The 17,620-nt window shown below is 53.2% G+C and overlaps 1 protein-coding gene across 9 annotated transcripts in view; it reads right to left on the bottom strand.

Annotated features, from left to right (window-relative positions):
- Positions 1 to 1,287: 1,287 nt before the first annotated feature.
- LOC101917328 (protocadherin gamma-C5-like) overlaps positions 1,288 to 17,620 on the bottom strand; it is a 55,157-nt gene continuing 38,824 nt past the window's right edge. For 8 of the 9 annotated variants that reach the window (XM_055812745.1, XM_055812748.1, XM_055812750.1 and 5 more), the window contains exons 3-4: positions 8,626 to 8,714; positions 1,288 to 3,770 (exon numbers count right to left, since the gene is read on the bottom strand). In XM_055812745.1, coding sequence (XP_055668720.1) covers positions 3,544 to 3,770; positions 8,626 to 8,714 — 316 coding nt within the window. In that variant the 3' untranslated portion in view covers positions 1,288 to 3,543. The remainder of the gene's footprint in view (positions 3,771 to 8,625; positions 8,715 to 17,620) is intronic. The other variant, XM_027779673.2, reaches the window with a different exon arrangement.

The following is a 17,620-nucleotide window of genomic DNA, read 5'->3' as shown; positions in this document are numbered from 1 at the left end:
CCCAGCCCGGCTGGGGCAAGGGCTCTGCCCCGGGGGAGGACAGACCGACCGAGCAGGCTCCAAGCAGCTCATGCCATTGCATTGCCGAGGCCACCGCCAGGTCACACAGGCTGCGCAAAGGGCGAAACCCCACCACATCCTCTTTTGCCTGGTCTCCTGCAGCCCCGACACTGGCTGAGGGCTGGCCCTGCTCCTTATCACGATGGATGAGCTCTTGGCAGCCCCCGAGCCCCCCGCAGGGCCGGCAAAGGGCAGGCATCCTCCCCCACTCCCCCCCCCCCCCCCCCCCCCGCAGTCACCCCGTCACCCCCCCGCAGTCACAAGGTTTCAGCCAGCAAAAGGCAATTTTTATTCCATCTTTGCACGCTGGGCTTAAGCTGTTAAAAAAAGTAATAGAATAAATCAAAGTGTCAGGAAGTGGATTTATGGAGCAGGAAGGGACAGGATGGTGAAACACCTCTCGCTCCCACTCGGGAGTGCGAGACTGGGAGAGGAGCCGGCTGTATCGGGAGGAAAAATCCCAGGGGGCTGTCACGGCAAGGGGCTGGTGGGGAGCGTGGTGCCATGGGCTGCGGGAAGGGCTTTCTCAGCACATCACCTCGTCCCCCCCGGGCTGTGTGTCTGTCTGTCTGTCTCCCAGGGCTGCCCTGCCCCCACTTCCTCCACCCCCCCCCCCCCCTCACATCTGGGCAGCAGCAGCAGCTCATTTTCCCTCTGCAGTTGCGACACTCCGAGCCACGGGATGTTTCTCCCCAGCCTGTCCTGGTCCCCCGCCGCAGGGAGGGGTCGGGGCTTGTCCTGGCTGGGGTCCCCGGGCACAGTATCTGACACATCTCCCTATCTGCTCCTCCCCCAGCACCGAAAAGGGAGCCCAGGCACCACAAAAGGCGAATCACCTCAGGGTTGGAGAAGGGAGAGTGGATCGCGGCTGGTAATGGGGAAGGGTGACTGGATCCCTGCCGGTGATGGGGAAGGGCAATTCAGTCCCCCAGGACTGGGGAAGGGGATGTAGCCGTGGCCACCACAGTCCCCTCGGTGGGGTGTACAAGGGTCTGCCCTGCCCTTCCCCAGAAATGCAGCTGGGAGCCCACTGGTGCCACCCACAGCCACTGCACCCTCTGCCCAAAGGCCTGGGGGACCCAAGGATGGGGGTACCCCAAGAGCATCCCCACTGCTGCAGCTAGGCTGGGGCTGAACCACCCCCCTGCCACCAGCCTCAGCACAGCAGCAGCACCAGGATGGGCAGGCCCCATCCGTGCCTTCCTCTTCCCATTGGAATAAATACCATTTATTCAGAAGAAACCATTTTATTATTTTTTCCCAAAGAAAAAAAGCAATATAAATATTAGAGTATAAAACTTGCGTGTAACACATCGACATTGGTCTATATGGGTATAAGAAGGATATAAGCATATATATAATATATAAGTATAATTCAATATTAGACACATTGAAAGGGCAAACGTGTTTCATTTCACGTACACTTGGAGCACAGACCACATGGAAAGAAGATACAGAGAAAATTGAAAATACTGGTGTCCACAAGTTAGTTACCAAGATTAAAAATAACACGCCACTAAGTACACGACACTCACTACGCTACCTCAGATTGCAGATTAAAAAGAAATATAAAGACTATGATTCAGCTACAGCATTTCTAGAGGGGGGCAGGTGGCAGCTGCGGGGGACAGGGTGGGAACCGCTCCCAGTGCAGCCAGCGCCAGAGGTGGCTGGATCCAGATGAAACACGGCAGATGCTCCTGCTGCCCAGGGTTTGGGGAGGGGGCAGTGATGGGGTGACTGCTGCCATGCTGGGGCCTAGCTGAGAGGGCTGGATCTGCTCGGGTGAGTTATGTGTTAGTGATTAAAAAAGGAAAAAACAACACACATCCCCTGGGAAATCCTGCATGGCCCCTTCCTGGCCACCCCACAGCCCCTCTCCTCGTTCTGGCTACACACAGCTCCAACTCCGACTCCTCGATGGGGCTCAGACCTGTTTTGGTTGGGAAGCCAGCCTGGTGCAAGGGTGGTGGGTGTGTGGAAAAACTATTCCTCATCCTTCAATTCCATCCGCGCGGAGAGCCCAAAGCCAGCAGGAGCATCACCTCTTCCAGGCTGGCCCAGTGTGGTCCCATGTGACACCCCCTCCTTGTTCCCCAGCTCCCAGGCTTTGCAGCATCACCCCGCGCACCCACCCACACACACCCCAGCTCTTGAATCCCTTCTCCAGGTCTGGTCCCCAGACACAATCAAACCAAACATCACTTACTCAATCACCAATTCTGCACCAAAGCCACACATGGGCAGCTCCGTGGATCTCACCTCTTTGGGTAAGACCCCAAATAACCCCCTTATTTGGAGTCTACACCCCAAATAACCCCTTTATTTGGGGGTCTACACCCCAAATAAGAAGTAATGAGTTTCCCCATCCTGCTTGACTAATCCCCACCCACCCCACCCCCCACCCAAGGCAGCCCCAGCACAGAGGCTTGGGCAGCTGCCAGCGCATTCACACCACGCTGCATGGGCATGCGAGGACTGCTCTGGGTCCTAACTGCGCTAGTGCAGGTGTGAGGTGAAAGACGTGCATGCAGACACAGTGTGCAGAAACGTGAAGTATTGTCCCCTGGTCCCCTTGGCGGGGACTTGGCTAGATGGTTGCCTGGCAGCAGGGGAGCAAGATTCTCTTAGCTTTAATTCCAGAAGAACATTGACTGTACATATAAATATTTACTGCAAAGAAGGGATGAGATGTGTCTGCTCTTCGGAGACCCCTAGAACCACTGGGGCAGCTGTCGCACACCTTGGCATGCTCCTCATTGAATTCCTTACCTCTCAGACATCAGATGGTTTTTTTTGTCTCATATATCAGGCCATCGGTAGTTACACATTTGAAAGAAAAAAAAAATTAGGATGCAGCTTTGCCATATTCCCTTTGACTCATGCAACATAACACTTTTTTTTTTTTTTTCAGGTAACAGGTAAGCAGGAACTGAAGCACTCCCTACAACTTCTCAGCAACAAATCCATCGCTAACATTAACTGGGGGTGAATTTTACTAATGGAAAGTTTAAGAGCAAAGATCTGGAGCATGGGCTCTAACCTAGGAACTTCCTTTTCCTTTCCAATAAATGATTGAAGGTCTATAAATTAAAAGGTCCACGTTAAAATTATTTACACTGGGCAAAGCCGTGCACAATCCTTGTGCCTTTCTCAGACTATCTGGGAGCAAACTGGATCCACAGACGTGGCAGAAGGCCTTCCACCCTTGCATATTCTAATTCCCGAGGGGTTGTATAAAATATTAGCAAGTATTCACAGGGCACTTGTTTGCATTCGGTTTAGCTTCTGGATTGGTTTTCATCATGAGATCTAACAGCAGCAAGACGCTGCTCCTAGCTCTGATGATGATGAGATACATTCGCAGCGTTTCCTACTTCTTGAATCACAAAAAAAGTTCACATTCGTCCTCCGGCCTGGGCTGTGGTTTGAGGGAGTGCTGGAGCCGGCTGCCCTGTAGCTCTAAGGTCTCCTTCTTCTTCTCTACTTCTTCTCCTTCTTCCCAGATTTCTTCTTGTTGCCTCCTGAGGAGGCAGCGCTTTTGGCATCACGCTTGCCAGCAGCGTTGGTGAGAGTGGCAGTGCTGCCGGGGATGTAGACATTCTGCCGGTAATCGGGGACGTGCTGCAGGGTGAACTGGGGACCATAGCGGGCGCTCAGCCCCATGGTGCCCGTCCCGCCACCCAGGGTCGAGTTGCCGTCAGCAGCTTCTGTGGGGGATGCCAGAGGGGGGGGGCAAAGAGAAGGGCAGGTTGTTAATGCTGGCCAGAGCCCCCCCCCAAGCCCCAGCAGCCCCAAAAGGCTCTCACTGGGTGTCAAACACAGACCTCGGTGCCACCAACCTTCACCCCCACCCCTCATTACCCTTAAATGCTAATTCTCCACAGGACAGCTGCAACCTATATGCTGGGGAGCAGGGCACAGCCAGCACCAAAATCCCTTGTCTTCATGTCAAATTCTTGCTAAAGGTTTGGGACTGGGGCTGGAGGCTGGCCGGGGTAGGGCAACCTCTCCTCTGCCCTTGGCAGCAATGGGGCTGCCTGTCCCTCCCTGCCTGCCTGATACTGTCTGCTCTGCCCCCCTCCCAGCTTCTGTCTCCACAGAACCTCCCCCCCCCGCCCCCACCACCACCCCCCGCGAAAGCAGCCCATTATAAATATTTTGTACAGCCATAACCATTAAAAATGCATTAAGGGAAATCCAATATTTTTCTTCCGCTGCATTTAAAACCCTGCCTACAGTATTTCTCCAGCCAGGTTTATTCAGGGAGCTGAGCACATGAGATGAGAAAGAAAATTCCTCCTGTGCAGTACCGCAAAATGGCTCTAGGAAGCCAAGCACAAAGCAAATCGTTGCTGAAGCACATCTGATGGTTCAGATCTGGGAACTGGGGGCGGGGAAGGCAAATTCATTCCTGTCACTCTGCAAAGCCCCAGCATGGAGACAGCAAGCGCAGGGGCGGGGAAGGGCGCAGGGCCCCCCCGGGATGTCGTGGAACTGCTGGATTGTAAAGACCAGATGGAGGAAAGGGGGACGCATGGAGACAGGGGGAGAAATGAGCATGGGGGGATGGCATAGCACGAGCGATGCTGTTGCCATGAGCTGCTACACAACCTGCTCCAGTGGGATCCTTCCACAGCCCTGCTCAGAAATGATTTGCTAAACCCCTGCCTCTGCCTTGGATACTGTGGGTCCCGTCTCAGCCTTTTAACTGCTTCATGCACGTGGCTGTGGACGTGCTCTCCTAGGAGGCTGGAGAGACCCATCAAGGGCACCTGGAGGGCCCAGGGCAGCATCCAGGGCAGCTACTCCCAGCTTTTACAAGCAGACAGACAGAAAAACAACGAGTAGAGATTGTGGGCTGGTCCCCTTGTGTTTCTCCTCTCTCCAGACCAGATCTGTGAATGCCTCTGTGTTACCTTTGCTTCTCCCTAAACAGATGGAGGTGGCTAAGCCAGCCAGAAAGCTGGACAAAAAGCTGGGCCACATCCCACCAGCCCCCTGGAGGACTGCTGTGTACACATCCCCTCGCAGAGGTCAGAAGTATGAAGCAACTGCAGTTTGAAAAGTTACAGCTGCTCTGCTGGAGCAGGCAAAGGAAAACACAGTGAGTCCAAAAACAGGCATGATATTGTACACCAAAGCTGGGGGACATGCAGGATGGTGTACAAACACAGCAAACCAGTGTGGGGAAATGCCATTTTGCTTTCTGCTGTGGAAGCATTCACCGGCAGATTTTTTCTACAGTCCCCATTAAATGGGTCCCAGACCTGGCAAGGCTTTGGGAACCTTGGGCTGGAGGAGGGCTGGAGGAGATGTGCATATACAGTGAGTGGTATTTATCACTAATCCTTGCTTGCCTGATCAGCAGCTTTTTTCATTAACAACCAACTGAACCCTACACCATCAGGGTGTAACAAATGTGGGCAGGATGGCTGGAGATGTGCTGTCAGGCCAGGCTGCAGCGAGGGACTGGCTCACAGGGGGACTACAGCCTCTGGAAGCAGGAGAGAATTTTTTTCCCCTGGGCTCTCACAGCTGAAGATAGCCCATTTGGGGTCCTGGTCGGCTTGGGAACCTTCTTCTCTCCCCTGGGTGCTACTGTCCTGCTTCCCCCCGGACCAGCCCAGATGCACCAAGGCTCTGAGCAGTGAGGGGGCTGTAGGCTGCCAGCACCATCCAGGACAACTGGTCCCCATGAACTAGTTTGCAGTCACAGTACAGATTTCATGGGGGAGAAAAAGCCGCCCGCGAAGTTCCCAGCCTGCCAGTTGGTCCCGGGTAAGAGTAAAGGGCTGTTTCTAGGTAACATTGACATTAAGGCTGAAAAGAAGAGAGAACAGGGACAATAGAGGTTTATAAATGGGCACTGAGCTGCTCTTGCCAAGCAGGGCATTTCAGCTCTTGTTGCTGGAAAGGTCACACTAAGCCTTTACCAGCAGCCAGCCATTATTCCAAACCATCCTGAGGAGGAAAACAAGAATTTGAGTTTTGGCAAAAATAACCAGATAGCAGCTCCATTGCCCTTCTGGGCAGAGGGGAGGAGAGGCTGGTCTGAGGAAGCCCTGGAGCACATGATGCTGCAGCTGTTGGTGGGTCTTTCAGGACAACCCAATATAGCACATCTGCCCCTGCCTGCACGCAGCAGAGCTGGGGAGAAAGACCTCCCTGGACTGCCTTTCCGTCTGCTCTCCCACCATCTCATGGCACCCCTATAAATTCCTGCTGGAAGCCAGAGTATTTTAAGGATAGGATGTCTGTCTGCCCTTTAGTGTCTGGTGTCCTGAAGCATCTGTGTCCCTTCGTCCATCTTAGCAGCTGACTCTGTCCCTTCAGATGGCTCATAACACCAGCTTTCCATGTTGTTCCTAGCTGCAATGGAGGAAGAGCCATAGGAAGGGAGCCTGGGAAGGGAGACAGAAGCCCTACAGCAGGGTCGCAGCCCTGTGGGGGAACCAGCTCCCCAGGCACAATGGCTTGGGAGGCTGATTTAACCATTAAGCAAGTGATTTAATCCTCAGAGCAATTGGACTGCGCAGGATTGTTGTGTCAGGGCCAGCTGTGCCTCTTGCTGAAGTGAAGGGTAACCCCTGGCACAGGGTAAGGATGCATGCAGGGCATTGCCAGCCCCTTCTGGGGGATCCCCAGCTCATCGAGCAGAGCAGCAGCAGAGGAGTTTCTGCCTGGTGGGTGGTCTCTGTTTGGTGCGTGGGCTTGACGTGGTGCAGTGCAACTCAGCATCTACAGCTCTGTGCAGGGGCAGCTTGCATTCAGAGGAGTGGGTGAGCAAAGAGCACACAGTGGCATCACCTGTCACTGTCCCACCTGCCAGCCCGGAGTTCAAACAGAGCTCAGCAGGTGATAGTAAGAGATAATGATCATTTAAATAGCCAGGAACAATTACCCAAGGATAGGCAGCAAAAAGCTTAGTGAGTGGGCAATTAGCACTGCCCCTAATCAAAGCCTGCTCCAATCACCACTATTAGCTTAATAAGCAAGAGCAGAAAAGGGGTATAGAGACCAGAGGAGGCATGAAAACACAGCGCTGGTGGAAAAAGCTTGTGCTCTCCATCCATCCCATCAATGACGAGCATGGGTAAGAAAAGGATGGAGTACTGAAGGCTACGCTCTCCCTCGGGCTGCCCCCGGGGAAGCCCTTATCTAGGGGAGGGATCTGATTGAAATTAACTCCCTGGGTGGACTGAAGCCGTGGAAGAGTTTAGAACACTTTGGGACTTGTGGATCGGGGGGAGGTCTGCTGCAACAGGGCCCGGGACTACGTGGATCCTGGAAGTGACTCACTCAGCTCTCGGAGCTGGGGACCGCTGGAGCAGCAGTCAGAAAAACAGCTTTAGTTGTGAGCGAGGAAACAGGATCTGGAGGCCCTGGGTGATGATAACCACATGCAGCCCCGGAGGCTGTTTTTCCATGGCCGTTTTTCAGAGCAGAGACACATTTTCACATTGTTTCTTTCCCTTGAGTGTAAACAACTTGCTTGCCTAAGACCTTCGTCCCCTTCCCTGGCCATGGAAGCTGTGTCTCCAGGCTGCCCCGTGTCCGCAGAGCAGCGAAGTTCAGCTGCAGCAGCTTTCCAAGAAAGCAACATCAGAGCCACCCCTCCCCCCTTCAGATTCCTTCTCTCTCAACAGCTCAAAGGAAACATCCTAAGCATTTTGCACAAGGTTTTATAGCTGTGCTTGTTGCTTCTATTTTTAACACAAGGAAGAAAAGACTTGGGAGGTATTTATAAATAAAGGCTATATGAAAAACCAGCCTCTCCAGCTGTAGTGCTGCTCAGAGTGATAATTGTACTTTTATATAAAGCCATGGAGACTGTGGGTGCATGGGAACACCCCTCCCTGCCCACTGCTTCCACATGGCACAGCCATAAACCAGAACAAACTAATCCAAAATAACCTCAACCCAAACTCCCGTGACTACAGCTGCAAAGAGCCAGCAGCAGCCTGTGGGATGAGGCTCGGTGAGCCCACGGCCTGGCAGAGGAATACGGTGTGAGCAGGGGGCACGTGCCTGCACCTCTGGACACAAGGGTTGTTGGGGATACAGAGTCGGGCATTTACCGTATTCCTGGCCCAGGCTCTAGCCACAGGCAAATCTTCTACACTTCCTAACTCTTCCCCTTACAGCAACTCGCAATACAGCAGACATTTCATTTACTGTGACCTTCTGGAACAAAGTACTTTATAAAACATCAACTCAAAACTGGCTCTTTCATATAACATAACTGCATCACAAGCTGGATAATGTTCTTTCCAGTACATAGATAATATAGTGTGGGTGGAAGAGGTGCCCCTGCCTACAGCATGCCCGATACTGATGGCTATCTGGTATCTCCTCTGCCTGAACCCTTGCTGATCTCTCTCCTCTACACGGTAATACAGACAGCAGTGCTTTTCCACCAGCGTCTATTGAAGAAGGACTTCTGAAGCCACCTCAGTTAACCCAGACACATCAATCCCACCAGCATCTTATCTAACAGCATGCATCTGAGATGTCCATGTGAGAGCAAGTGCCATGGTTTTCCCACATGCAATGAAGACCAACCGTTTGCTGAAGCCAGGATCATGGCTTGGAGCATCTCCGTGTCAAACTGGTTGTTTGGCCAGGCTCCGCCTTCCTCTCCATTCTGGGAGCTATGGGAAAAGAAAAGAAACAGCAAGTTACTGCAGCTTGCTCAGGAGGAGTGGGCTTGTCAAAGCACAGGAGAAGCCAAGGCTGTGGGCTCACCCGCTGGCGAAGAGGAGTTTGAAGGCTTTAAATCCTTCTATTAAATAGCAGTCAAGAGCCAAGACACTTTCAGAGGTCTCCATCCCTCACCAGGGATCTATTGAAGAATAACCACTAATACCAAAAGCACTTGGGAGCTCAGTGGTACTTCCAGCAACACCTACCTAACTCTTGCTGACTTCAGAGACGGCCAGCACCTCATCACCTCAAAATTCCACCAATATAATGCAATGCCTTCCCACCAGTATAATGTAATACCACAAAAAATGCTGGTCCTAAAGCCCCAGAGGCGCATACACCTTGGTATGACCAGGTTGTCTGTTCCTTCTGCAGGCCATGTGACTGGATGCACGTTTCAACCTATCTGAGGCTACAACTCTGTTCTGCATCTTCATATGTAAGATGGAGGGTGAGAAAACCCCATGGCATGGTGGGCTTTGGGATTAGCATGGAGCCAGCTGCCTAATACTACAAAACTTGCTCTGACGGGAGTGCAAGAGCAGCTGCCAGCTCTGCAGAGCTGGCAGCAAACAGTCTTGGGGAGGCTGGAGCAACAGAGGGAGGAGAGAAGGGAGGTGGGCACCTGCCTTGGTTCCCTGGCACTGGTTGGGGGGCGCGGGCGGGGGGGGGGGGGGCGGCTGAGCCCCAGAGATCTGCCTGGGAAACCTCTGGGGATGCTATCACACTTCAGTCAAGGAGGTTTCATGACCGAGGTTACAATCAGCAGTCTGTGTGCAGTCTAACAAAGCCCTGCTTTCATGTTTGCCAGGTGCCAGCTGTGCTTGGCCACTGCTCACTGGTGGTGGCACTTCCCCTCCGGAGGGGCCAGCACTGTGCTCCCAGAGCCCCACCAGAGCCTCCCCACTTCCAGCACAGACCTAAACATCTCACCAGCTTCCTGGGTCCTCCTCTGCTCTGACTCTAAGTGACCACTCACTCAGACAACTGGGTGTCTCTCCTTCCCCAGCCAAGTGCTCTGCTCACCTGCTGGGATGCCAGGATCTGCCCCCTTGGTTGTGCGCTGGCTTGCCTGGGACAAAGGCTGCCCTGCTCTTGCAGCTGGGAGCTCTCCAGAAGTGAGGTGGGCGGTGGGGTTGAAAGTCCTTCCCCTTGGATAGAGCTGAGCCCGTTTCCCAGGCAAGTGTTCAAACCACCAGGCTGCAAGGCACTGAAGTGGCCTCCTCCTCCTCTACCGCTGTGGTCCCAGCCCTTACACCCAGGAGCTGCCAGACCCCAAAGCCCTGCTTAGACCACAGAGCCCTGCTCAGACATGCTCAAGCAGCCAAGATCTCCACAAGCTCTGGGGTCTCCTGCCGGCAGCTCTGTGCTCGAATGCTTGGCTCCCCGCAGGTTGCAAATGCCAGCGCAGGCAGTGCCGGTACCAATTCAGTGCTGCGTGCTGGGCAGCAGATGGGCCCTTCACCACCATGCCGAGCACCCCGCCGCCCAAGTGCCCCTGCTGGCTGCACCCGCTGCAGCCGTCACACACAGGACAGGCTCAATACGGCCATTTCGGAAATGGGATGGACCCACAGGCACGTCTTTGAAGGTTTTGTCTGCCACACTAACCTTGTTGCATGGGCAGCTACTGTCCCAGCTGCATCAAAGCTCTGCAAAGAAGGAAGCCCTGAATGCACAACAGCTTCAACCATCCTCCCTGCGCAAATGTCCTGCACACAAGAAGCGAAACTGCAGATGCACAGGATGCGTAAGAGTGCCTGTGAGCTCTGATCAGGCCCTGCTCAGTCACACAGCTTGGTATGGGACCAGTGAAGGGTCTATATGGGCAAACTCCCTTTGAAACACAAGATTGGCGTGTAAGGATTCATGTATGGACACTCCCAGGTACTCTGTGGAAAATCTGGTCTTAAGCAACTTGTGCAAAGACATGCAGGACCTGTGCCAAGATGACACAGCCATCCATCCCTTCCCCTGCCTGACCCATCCCCAGCCAGGCACAGGGCACTGCCCTCACACTGGTTTGTCTGTGGAGGATGCAAGCAATCACTAATGTAGCAGAGGCTGCCCTGGCATGACACTGCCAACAGCACTGCTTCTAAAATACCTGCTGTCTGCTGCAACCCACGGCATCCCAAAAACTATTTATATCACGCCTCCGCACATGTGTGGTGGCAGTTTCAAGGCCAGAAGCGAGGCTTGCCTGCCCTGCAAATCGCTTTCAGTGTTTGCATGATGATTGTGCTGAGCCTCCTTGGATGTGGGTACTGCTGCCCTGCACTCGGTGCTGTGCCAACAAACAGCATGCAGGCAAGTCCAGGCCATGAGGACACGGTGGGGACAGCCCTGGGGCTTCGGTGACCTGTTAATGTCACAAGTAGGGCTGGGAATAGAGCCCTGGGCTAGATCAGATAAAGGACTTAGGAACATAAACTCCACTGCAAATCACAACCCATTCAGCCACCAGTTAACCCCAGCAGCTCCTGCCGGACCAGCTGGCGCACCCCAGCTGGCAGCTCAGGTTCCCAGGTTTTTCAGGGCTGCAGGAAAGCTGCCCAGGAACACCCTGGTGCCTCCCGGCCGCTGATTCTGCCTCTGGGGGCTTCACCAGCACAGTGATGGGATCCAAGGATGGGGAAAAGAAAAGCACAAGGTAGTGCCAAATCCATTATTTTAATTTTTTATTTATTTTGATATTCCAGTGGTCTGAACTCTGTTTTGAAATTAGAAGTCTAGGTTCAACTCCCTGTTTGATAAGGCAGTGCTGGCATAACATTTTCCACCTCCCAAAAGACTCTTTCCTCCCCTCCCACCTCTCTCCTTCAGGCAATGGGCTGCACTGGACAGAAGCTCCTCCTGCCCCCTGTCAAAGCCGTGCCTCTGTGCCCCAGGACAGCAGGAATGCATGTAAGGAAAGGCTAACGCTGTGGTCAGGGCATTCACCTGGGAGGTAGCACCAGGACCCCGAACCTCACAGAGCTCCCAGTCAGGTGGTCCTCACTCTCCACCCCAATGGCCCTTGGCCCCATGGCTGCATGCAGGCACAGACAGGAGAGCTGGCCACCACTGAGCACCAGACTTGAGCAGGGTTGAGTTGGAAAGGGGAAGGGAAGAAGGGCAGTGGTTAGTCCCTGCAGCCTGGGAAGGTGTTGAATGACACAGTCCAACCCCTCTGGTGCACTGCACGAGAGGAGCGGCTGTACAAGAAACATGTGGATCTTGTTCAGGTTGTTTTGAGTTTGTTTTAGAGCTGTGTGCCCCCAGGGAAGGTGACCGTGAACCACCAGCAAGCAGAGTGGGGTTCATCCCCAGAGGATGGGGAGACAGGCAGCATGTTGGACCCCTTTCCTTCCTTCTGGTCTTAGAGAGGGAGTGATCTCACGTGGTGGGCTTCACTAGCCCCTGCGTTATGGCTATACTCCAGTGTCAGGGGACAGCCAAAGCACTACAACCCCTTAATGCCCTGTGGGATCACAAAATCACAGACTGATTCAGTTGGAGAGGAACATGAAGTACCCAGCCTGAGGAAGGTGGGAAGGGCTCTGGTCCCACCTCCCACTCAAAGCAGAGCCAAGTTTTCAGCCAGACCCAACTTGATGCTCAGGTCCTGAGCAGCCACATTTTGAGTATGAGATTTCTCCACCTCTCTGGCCTCCTGTTCCAGTGTTTGACCACCCCTGAGTGAAAAATATTTCCTAACATCTACTTCAAATTGGTCTTGTTGCAACATGTGCCCGTTGCCCCTCATCCTTTCATTGTGCACCTCTGAAGACAGCAAGAGACCCTTCTCCCACCTCTTATGCCCCCAAGCTGAAGAAACTCTCTCAGCCTCTCCTTCCCTGCCTCAGGCTCCAGACCTCTGATCATTTTGGTGGTTCCCATATGGCCATGTCTGTTTTGCAGCAGGGAGCTCAACACTGGACACAGTGCTCTAGGTGCGGTCCTGTAGGTGCTGAATTGAGGGTAATCATCTCTTATCTTAACTTGCTAGCTACAATCTTACCCGTAAAACCCAGTCAGTCTCCATCACAGCAAGGGTGGACTGGTGACTTGTGTTCAACCTGACAGCCACTAGGTCGTTTTCTGCAAACTTACTGACCCAGATTACCCAAAGTCTGCATAAACACCCCCAAAGCTGTGTGCTTGCTCCTCATAAGGCCACACAGAAAAGCTATTTTAGAAATGCCTTGAAGTTGCAAAATACACTATTGATCTCACATTAAGCAGGAAATTCAAATGCCTCAATTACTTGCAGTGCAATCATCCAGAATTCACAGGCACAGAAAAAAACAAGTGCTGTAATCTTAAAAACGCCCAAAAATATCTTCTCACATTGGAAAAAGGCACACAGCTGATGACCAGATCTGGCCACGTTCCACGGCTACAGGATGGAGCTGTGAATCACCAATTCAACAGAAAGCAGCCTGCCCTCCCTGCAGCCCCTGCCCGTGGCAGGCAGACCTTGGAGCCCCCCTTGCAGCACTGCTCCCTACTTTGCCACAGCCTTGGGTGCTTCTGCGGGCAGGCTGCCCAGAACGGGAGGGCTGGTTCCTATGGAAATGACTCCAAGGACTTGATGTTTTTAATACAAATGCCGTTGACTCAATAGGGGTTTTTTTCTAAAACCCATCCCCCATAGGATACTTTTTTTTCCTTCTCTCTCTCTCTCTCTCTCTGTTCAATTCCACTCCACACTTCAAAGCTCAGAAAAAAGCTGGCTTTCATTTTCGGGAACGTTTCCAGCACAGCTAGGACTGGAGGGAAGGAAGCAAGCCCGCATTTGAGACAAACCCAGGGATGCAGCATCTTAGAGGGCTCAGGGCATGAGAGACACAGAGCACTGAATGGAGGCTGTGCCAGCAGAGGCAGGTACTGCCAGTGCGTGATCTGCAAACGCCTTCATTAAACCTGGCTACGTGGAAATCAGGGAATGCTGAAACATAAGGCCTGCCCCACAGCCTTGGCACAGCCCCACAGCAAGCTGCATTGCAAGGCTGCCCCATTCCCGAGGGCTTCCACAGGCATCCACCCAAGCAGTGCAGGGTGGACCTGGCTGCTTTGCTGACCAACTATTTTTCGGTACCCCCGGCCACCACAACCCTTTTTAACTTGCACTTTGAGCTCAGAATTATTAATTTCCTTGCAGGGTTGCTATGGAGATCGTCACTATGGCAGCCAAAGGCCTTGCAAACATTTATTTGCACAACTGCCTGGTGGATTCCTGAAAAATTGTTTTCCTCACTCTGCAGCTGGAAACATGAGCCATAGCCGTGCCACAACAAACTGGAAAAGTTTATTCATGCCAGAGCAGTGCTGTCAGAGCCCCAGGGGCTGGAGAGGACAGCCCAGCACTCTTGGGGTGCCTGGCAGGGCTGCAGGCAGTGTTTGGCCTGGGGTTTTTCCTGGGATACCCTCAGCATCCTCCCTCCTCTTCCATTTGAGACTTTCTGGATCCTATAGCAGTGGCCCCCCACCAGCACGGCTCCCACCCCCGGTCCCCAGCTGCCCCCAAACTTCCCCACTCAGGGGAGGGGGATGTGGCTAGGGTTTGTTTCTCCTCCCAGCCTCCTCCCCTTTTGCTCCCATTTGCTCCCCAGCTCCAGCTGCTGCTCCCACCATCCAGTCACCAGCCCCAGCAGCCTGCCTGGGGCAGCACTCTGCCCTCCCCTCCCCACCCAGTTCCCAGGGCCAGGGGGTATCTTCAAGCCCATTCCTCCATTCCCAGACAGCCCTTGGTTCCCCCAGGCTGCCCCTCCTGCCTAAACCCCCCTGCACTGCTGTTTCCTCTCTCCCAGCTTCCTCCGAGCCCTCCCCACTCCCCCTGCTGCCTCCCACACACAGCTCCAGGCTGAGATAGCAGCAGAAATAAAATCTCAGCCTGCACGTTTCCAGGCTGGCAAAGTGACAAGAGAGAATGAATCCATCCCTGCTGGTGCTGAGCCTCCACTGAGCTCAAGGTGTGCTGGGGACACAGCCCCACGGCTGGGGATGCAGCCCCAGGGTTAGCATCCCTCTGTCCTACTGCCCACATCAGCTTCCCACAGCCATGGCCCACAGCCCACCACCCTCCTGCCTCCCCCAGCCTCCAAAAAAATGGAACCAACTTGAAAACTGCCACAGTTCCCTGCCCTTCTCCGCTTCTTAAGAGAGGATGCTGCTGGCCCTTCCCCCATGCTCCCCCGGCTCTGCACATTCCCTGCCGCTTCTGTAATGCAATTACAGGGGCTGGAGAGGGCCTGGATGAGGCTCAGCTTTAAGATCATGACTTTGCAAAGATGGGATTGAAAATGTTAGCAGGCAAGCAGGGGGAAGATTTGCAGCCTCCCAAAGCATTCCTTAATTCCAGCCAGCACAGCAGCTGAGCTGCTGCTCTGCCAGGCGAAGGTAGCACAAAAGGGCACGCTATCTCTAAAAGGGGGACCAGGTGCAGCATCCCCCCTCCCGGATATTCTTCTAGCCCTCCTGAATGAGATGGAGATGCTGAGACCAGCAATTACTTCACCCAGCCCATCCTGCTACCATCCATGCCTCAAACCCACCAGGAAGGATATTTTGAGAAATTCTTTGGAAAGGTTATCGGGCCTATTTGTCAGATCCCTGCACTTCTGCAGCAAGCCATGGCATGTGCTCAGCTGCACAGGAAGCAGATGGAGAGAGAAAAATTAAACTAATACACACAGCACCTGCTAAATTACCTAAAATAGCATTTCTATACATAACACTGTGATGCTGAAACTCCTGATATTGGGGGTGGGGTGTGGGGGGGGTGGGGTGTCCAGAATGAGAAACGTGTCCCATTGCTAGGACATCTCCCCTCTTAAAAGACTCTCCATCTTTTGTCCCACTTGGCAGGATCTGGATGGCTCAGACTTCAAGGGCTGCAATAATGCAGATAAGGGGATTATTGGCCCAGGATGGTCAATAAGGGAAGGAAACGTTCAGCTGAAGAGAGCTATGTGATCTAGAAAGAAGCTCAAATGCGGAGTCTGCTGAGATTTGGGCTGTTAATAGACAATATAAAGGTTGAACCCTGCAAGCAGGAGTGCTCACATGGCAGCATGCACAGCACAGGGGACCACCTCTGTAGTCTCCCAGCTGTGGAAAAGGAGGTGGGTTGGGACCAGGGCACATCACTACAAAACCTTCAGCTTCCAGTCCCAGGATCGGCTCAGCTCTGCAGGAGGGGAAAGGAGAGCAGTTATCTGGGGACAACTCCTGCTCCCAGTGTCAAAACAGCTCCTGCCTGTCCCAGCACCCCAAATCCACTCCAGATTTGTGCCATGGGGCTGCAGCCCATGCTGAGAGCAAAGCCAGACTCTGAGCAGCCTTGTAATGTTCTAAAGCAGCATTTTCTCTGCAGCATTTGATACGACACCACAGTCACAGAACCATAGAATCATTTAGATTGGAAAAGACCTTTAAGATCACCAAGTCCAACTGTTAACTGCCCAGTCCACCACTAAACCATGTCCCTAAGTGCTACACCTACACATCTTTTAAATACCTCCAGGGATGGTGACTCCACCACCTCCCTGGGCAGCCTCTTTCAATGCTTGACCACCCTTTCTGTGAAGAAATTTTTCCCAATACCCAACCTAAACCTCCCCTGGCTCAATTTGAGGCCGTTTCCTCTTGTCCTATCATTTGTTACTTGGGAAAAGAGACTGACACCCACCTTGCTACAGCCTCCTTTCAGGTAGGTGTAGAGAGCGATAAGGTCTCCCCGAGCCTTCTCCTCTCCAGGCTAAACACCCCCAGTTCCCTCAGCTGCTCCGTGTAATTCTTGTGCTACAGACCTTTCCCCAGCTCTGTTGCTCTTCTCTGGCCATGCACCAGCACCTCAAAGCCATGAGCCTCTGAGTGGTCTTCAATCCTTCATGTTTCACGACTCAGGGCAACACCAAACCTGACAGGTGTTACCATCTGGCCCTTGCTGGGCTTCTGTGGTTCCCTCTGAGGTGTTTGCTGAGCAAAAGACACACACAGGCTGGGGTCTGGCATGGCCTGCATCACTGGGCATGAAAAAACACCTCAAATATTCCCCAGAAATGCAGCTTCTCTCCCAGGCTCCCCAGGACCTGGCACCAGCTGATGATGTGAGCTCTGCAGCCCCAGAGGCTTTGGCAGGTGGAAACCCCTCCCTTCAGAGCAGAGACCCTTCACTAGCACAACTCCTTCACTCCGGGGTCTGCAGCCCACATTAAAGTGCAGTGGCTCTCAGTCTTAGGAGAGCATTGTGTCACTTAGATTATGGCTGTTCCTGCAAAGTGATAACCTCAAAGGCATTCCCAAAGGCTGCTGTGATTTTTCAGGCTCCACTCACACCTCCTCAAGTCCCTGGAAGGCAGCTGAGAGCAGCTCCACGCTCTGCATGCTGCAGGGGCTATGGAGGAGTCACTCAATACTCAAGCATCTGAACAGGCAGACAAATGCAAACCAGTCAGAAGAAGCAGCAATTTTAGCTCAAAGACTGTTTGCACCTCTTTTGATTCATCTGCAAAACATATGGAACATCACCTGGTAAAGTGAATACCATGTTGGCTTCAAACCCTGAGTACATTTGGGATGGAAATCTGAGGATAACAATTATTTCCTAAACTCCCCAGGGTGGCAGTTATTTCTGATGCTACTCTTGCTCCTGTCAATGAGAAGCTAAGGATGGGAAGCCCAGAAGTGCCAGTGATCACTCCCAGGGCTCCTGGCCTTCCCTACACCACAGTGACACCAGCTGAGGTCCACGTCCTACTAGCTGCATGCTCTCCGGGTGACATTGCCCTAACAACTGTCTCCTTTTCCCTTTTTCAGCCTGTTTTCTCCACACTTCCCATTCACTCATTTGATTACCCCCAGCTTC

This window comes from Falco peregrinus, chromosome 8, assembly GCF_023634155.1.
Source record: "Falco peregrinus isolate bFalPer1 chromosome 8, bFalPer1.pri, whole genome shotgun sequence".
Taxonomy (NCBI): domain Eukaryota; kingdom Metazoa; phylum Chordata; class Aves; order Falconiformes; family Falconidae; genus Falco; species Falco peregrinus.
The sequence above is the reverse complement of the archived record's forward strand: the minus strand, read 5'-3'. Positions and strand labels throughout refer to the sequence as shown.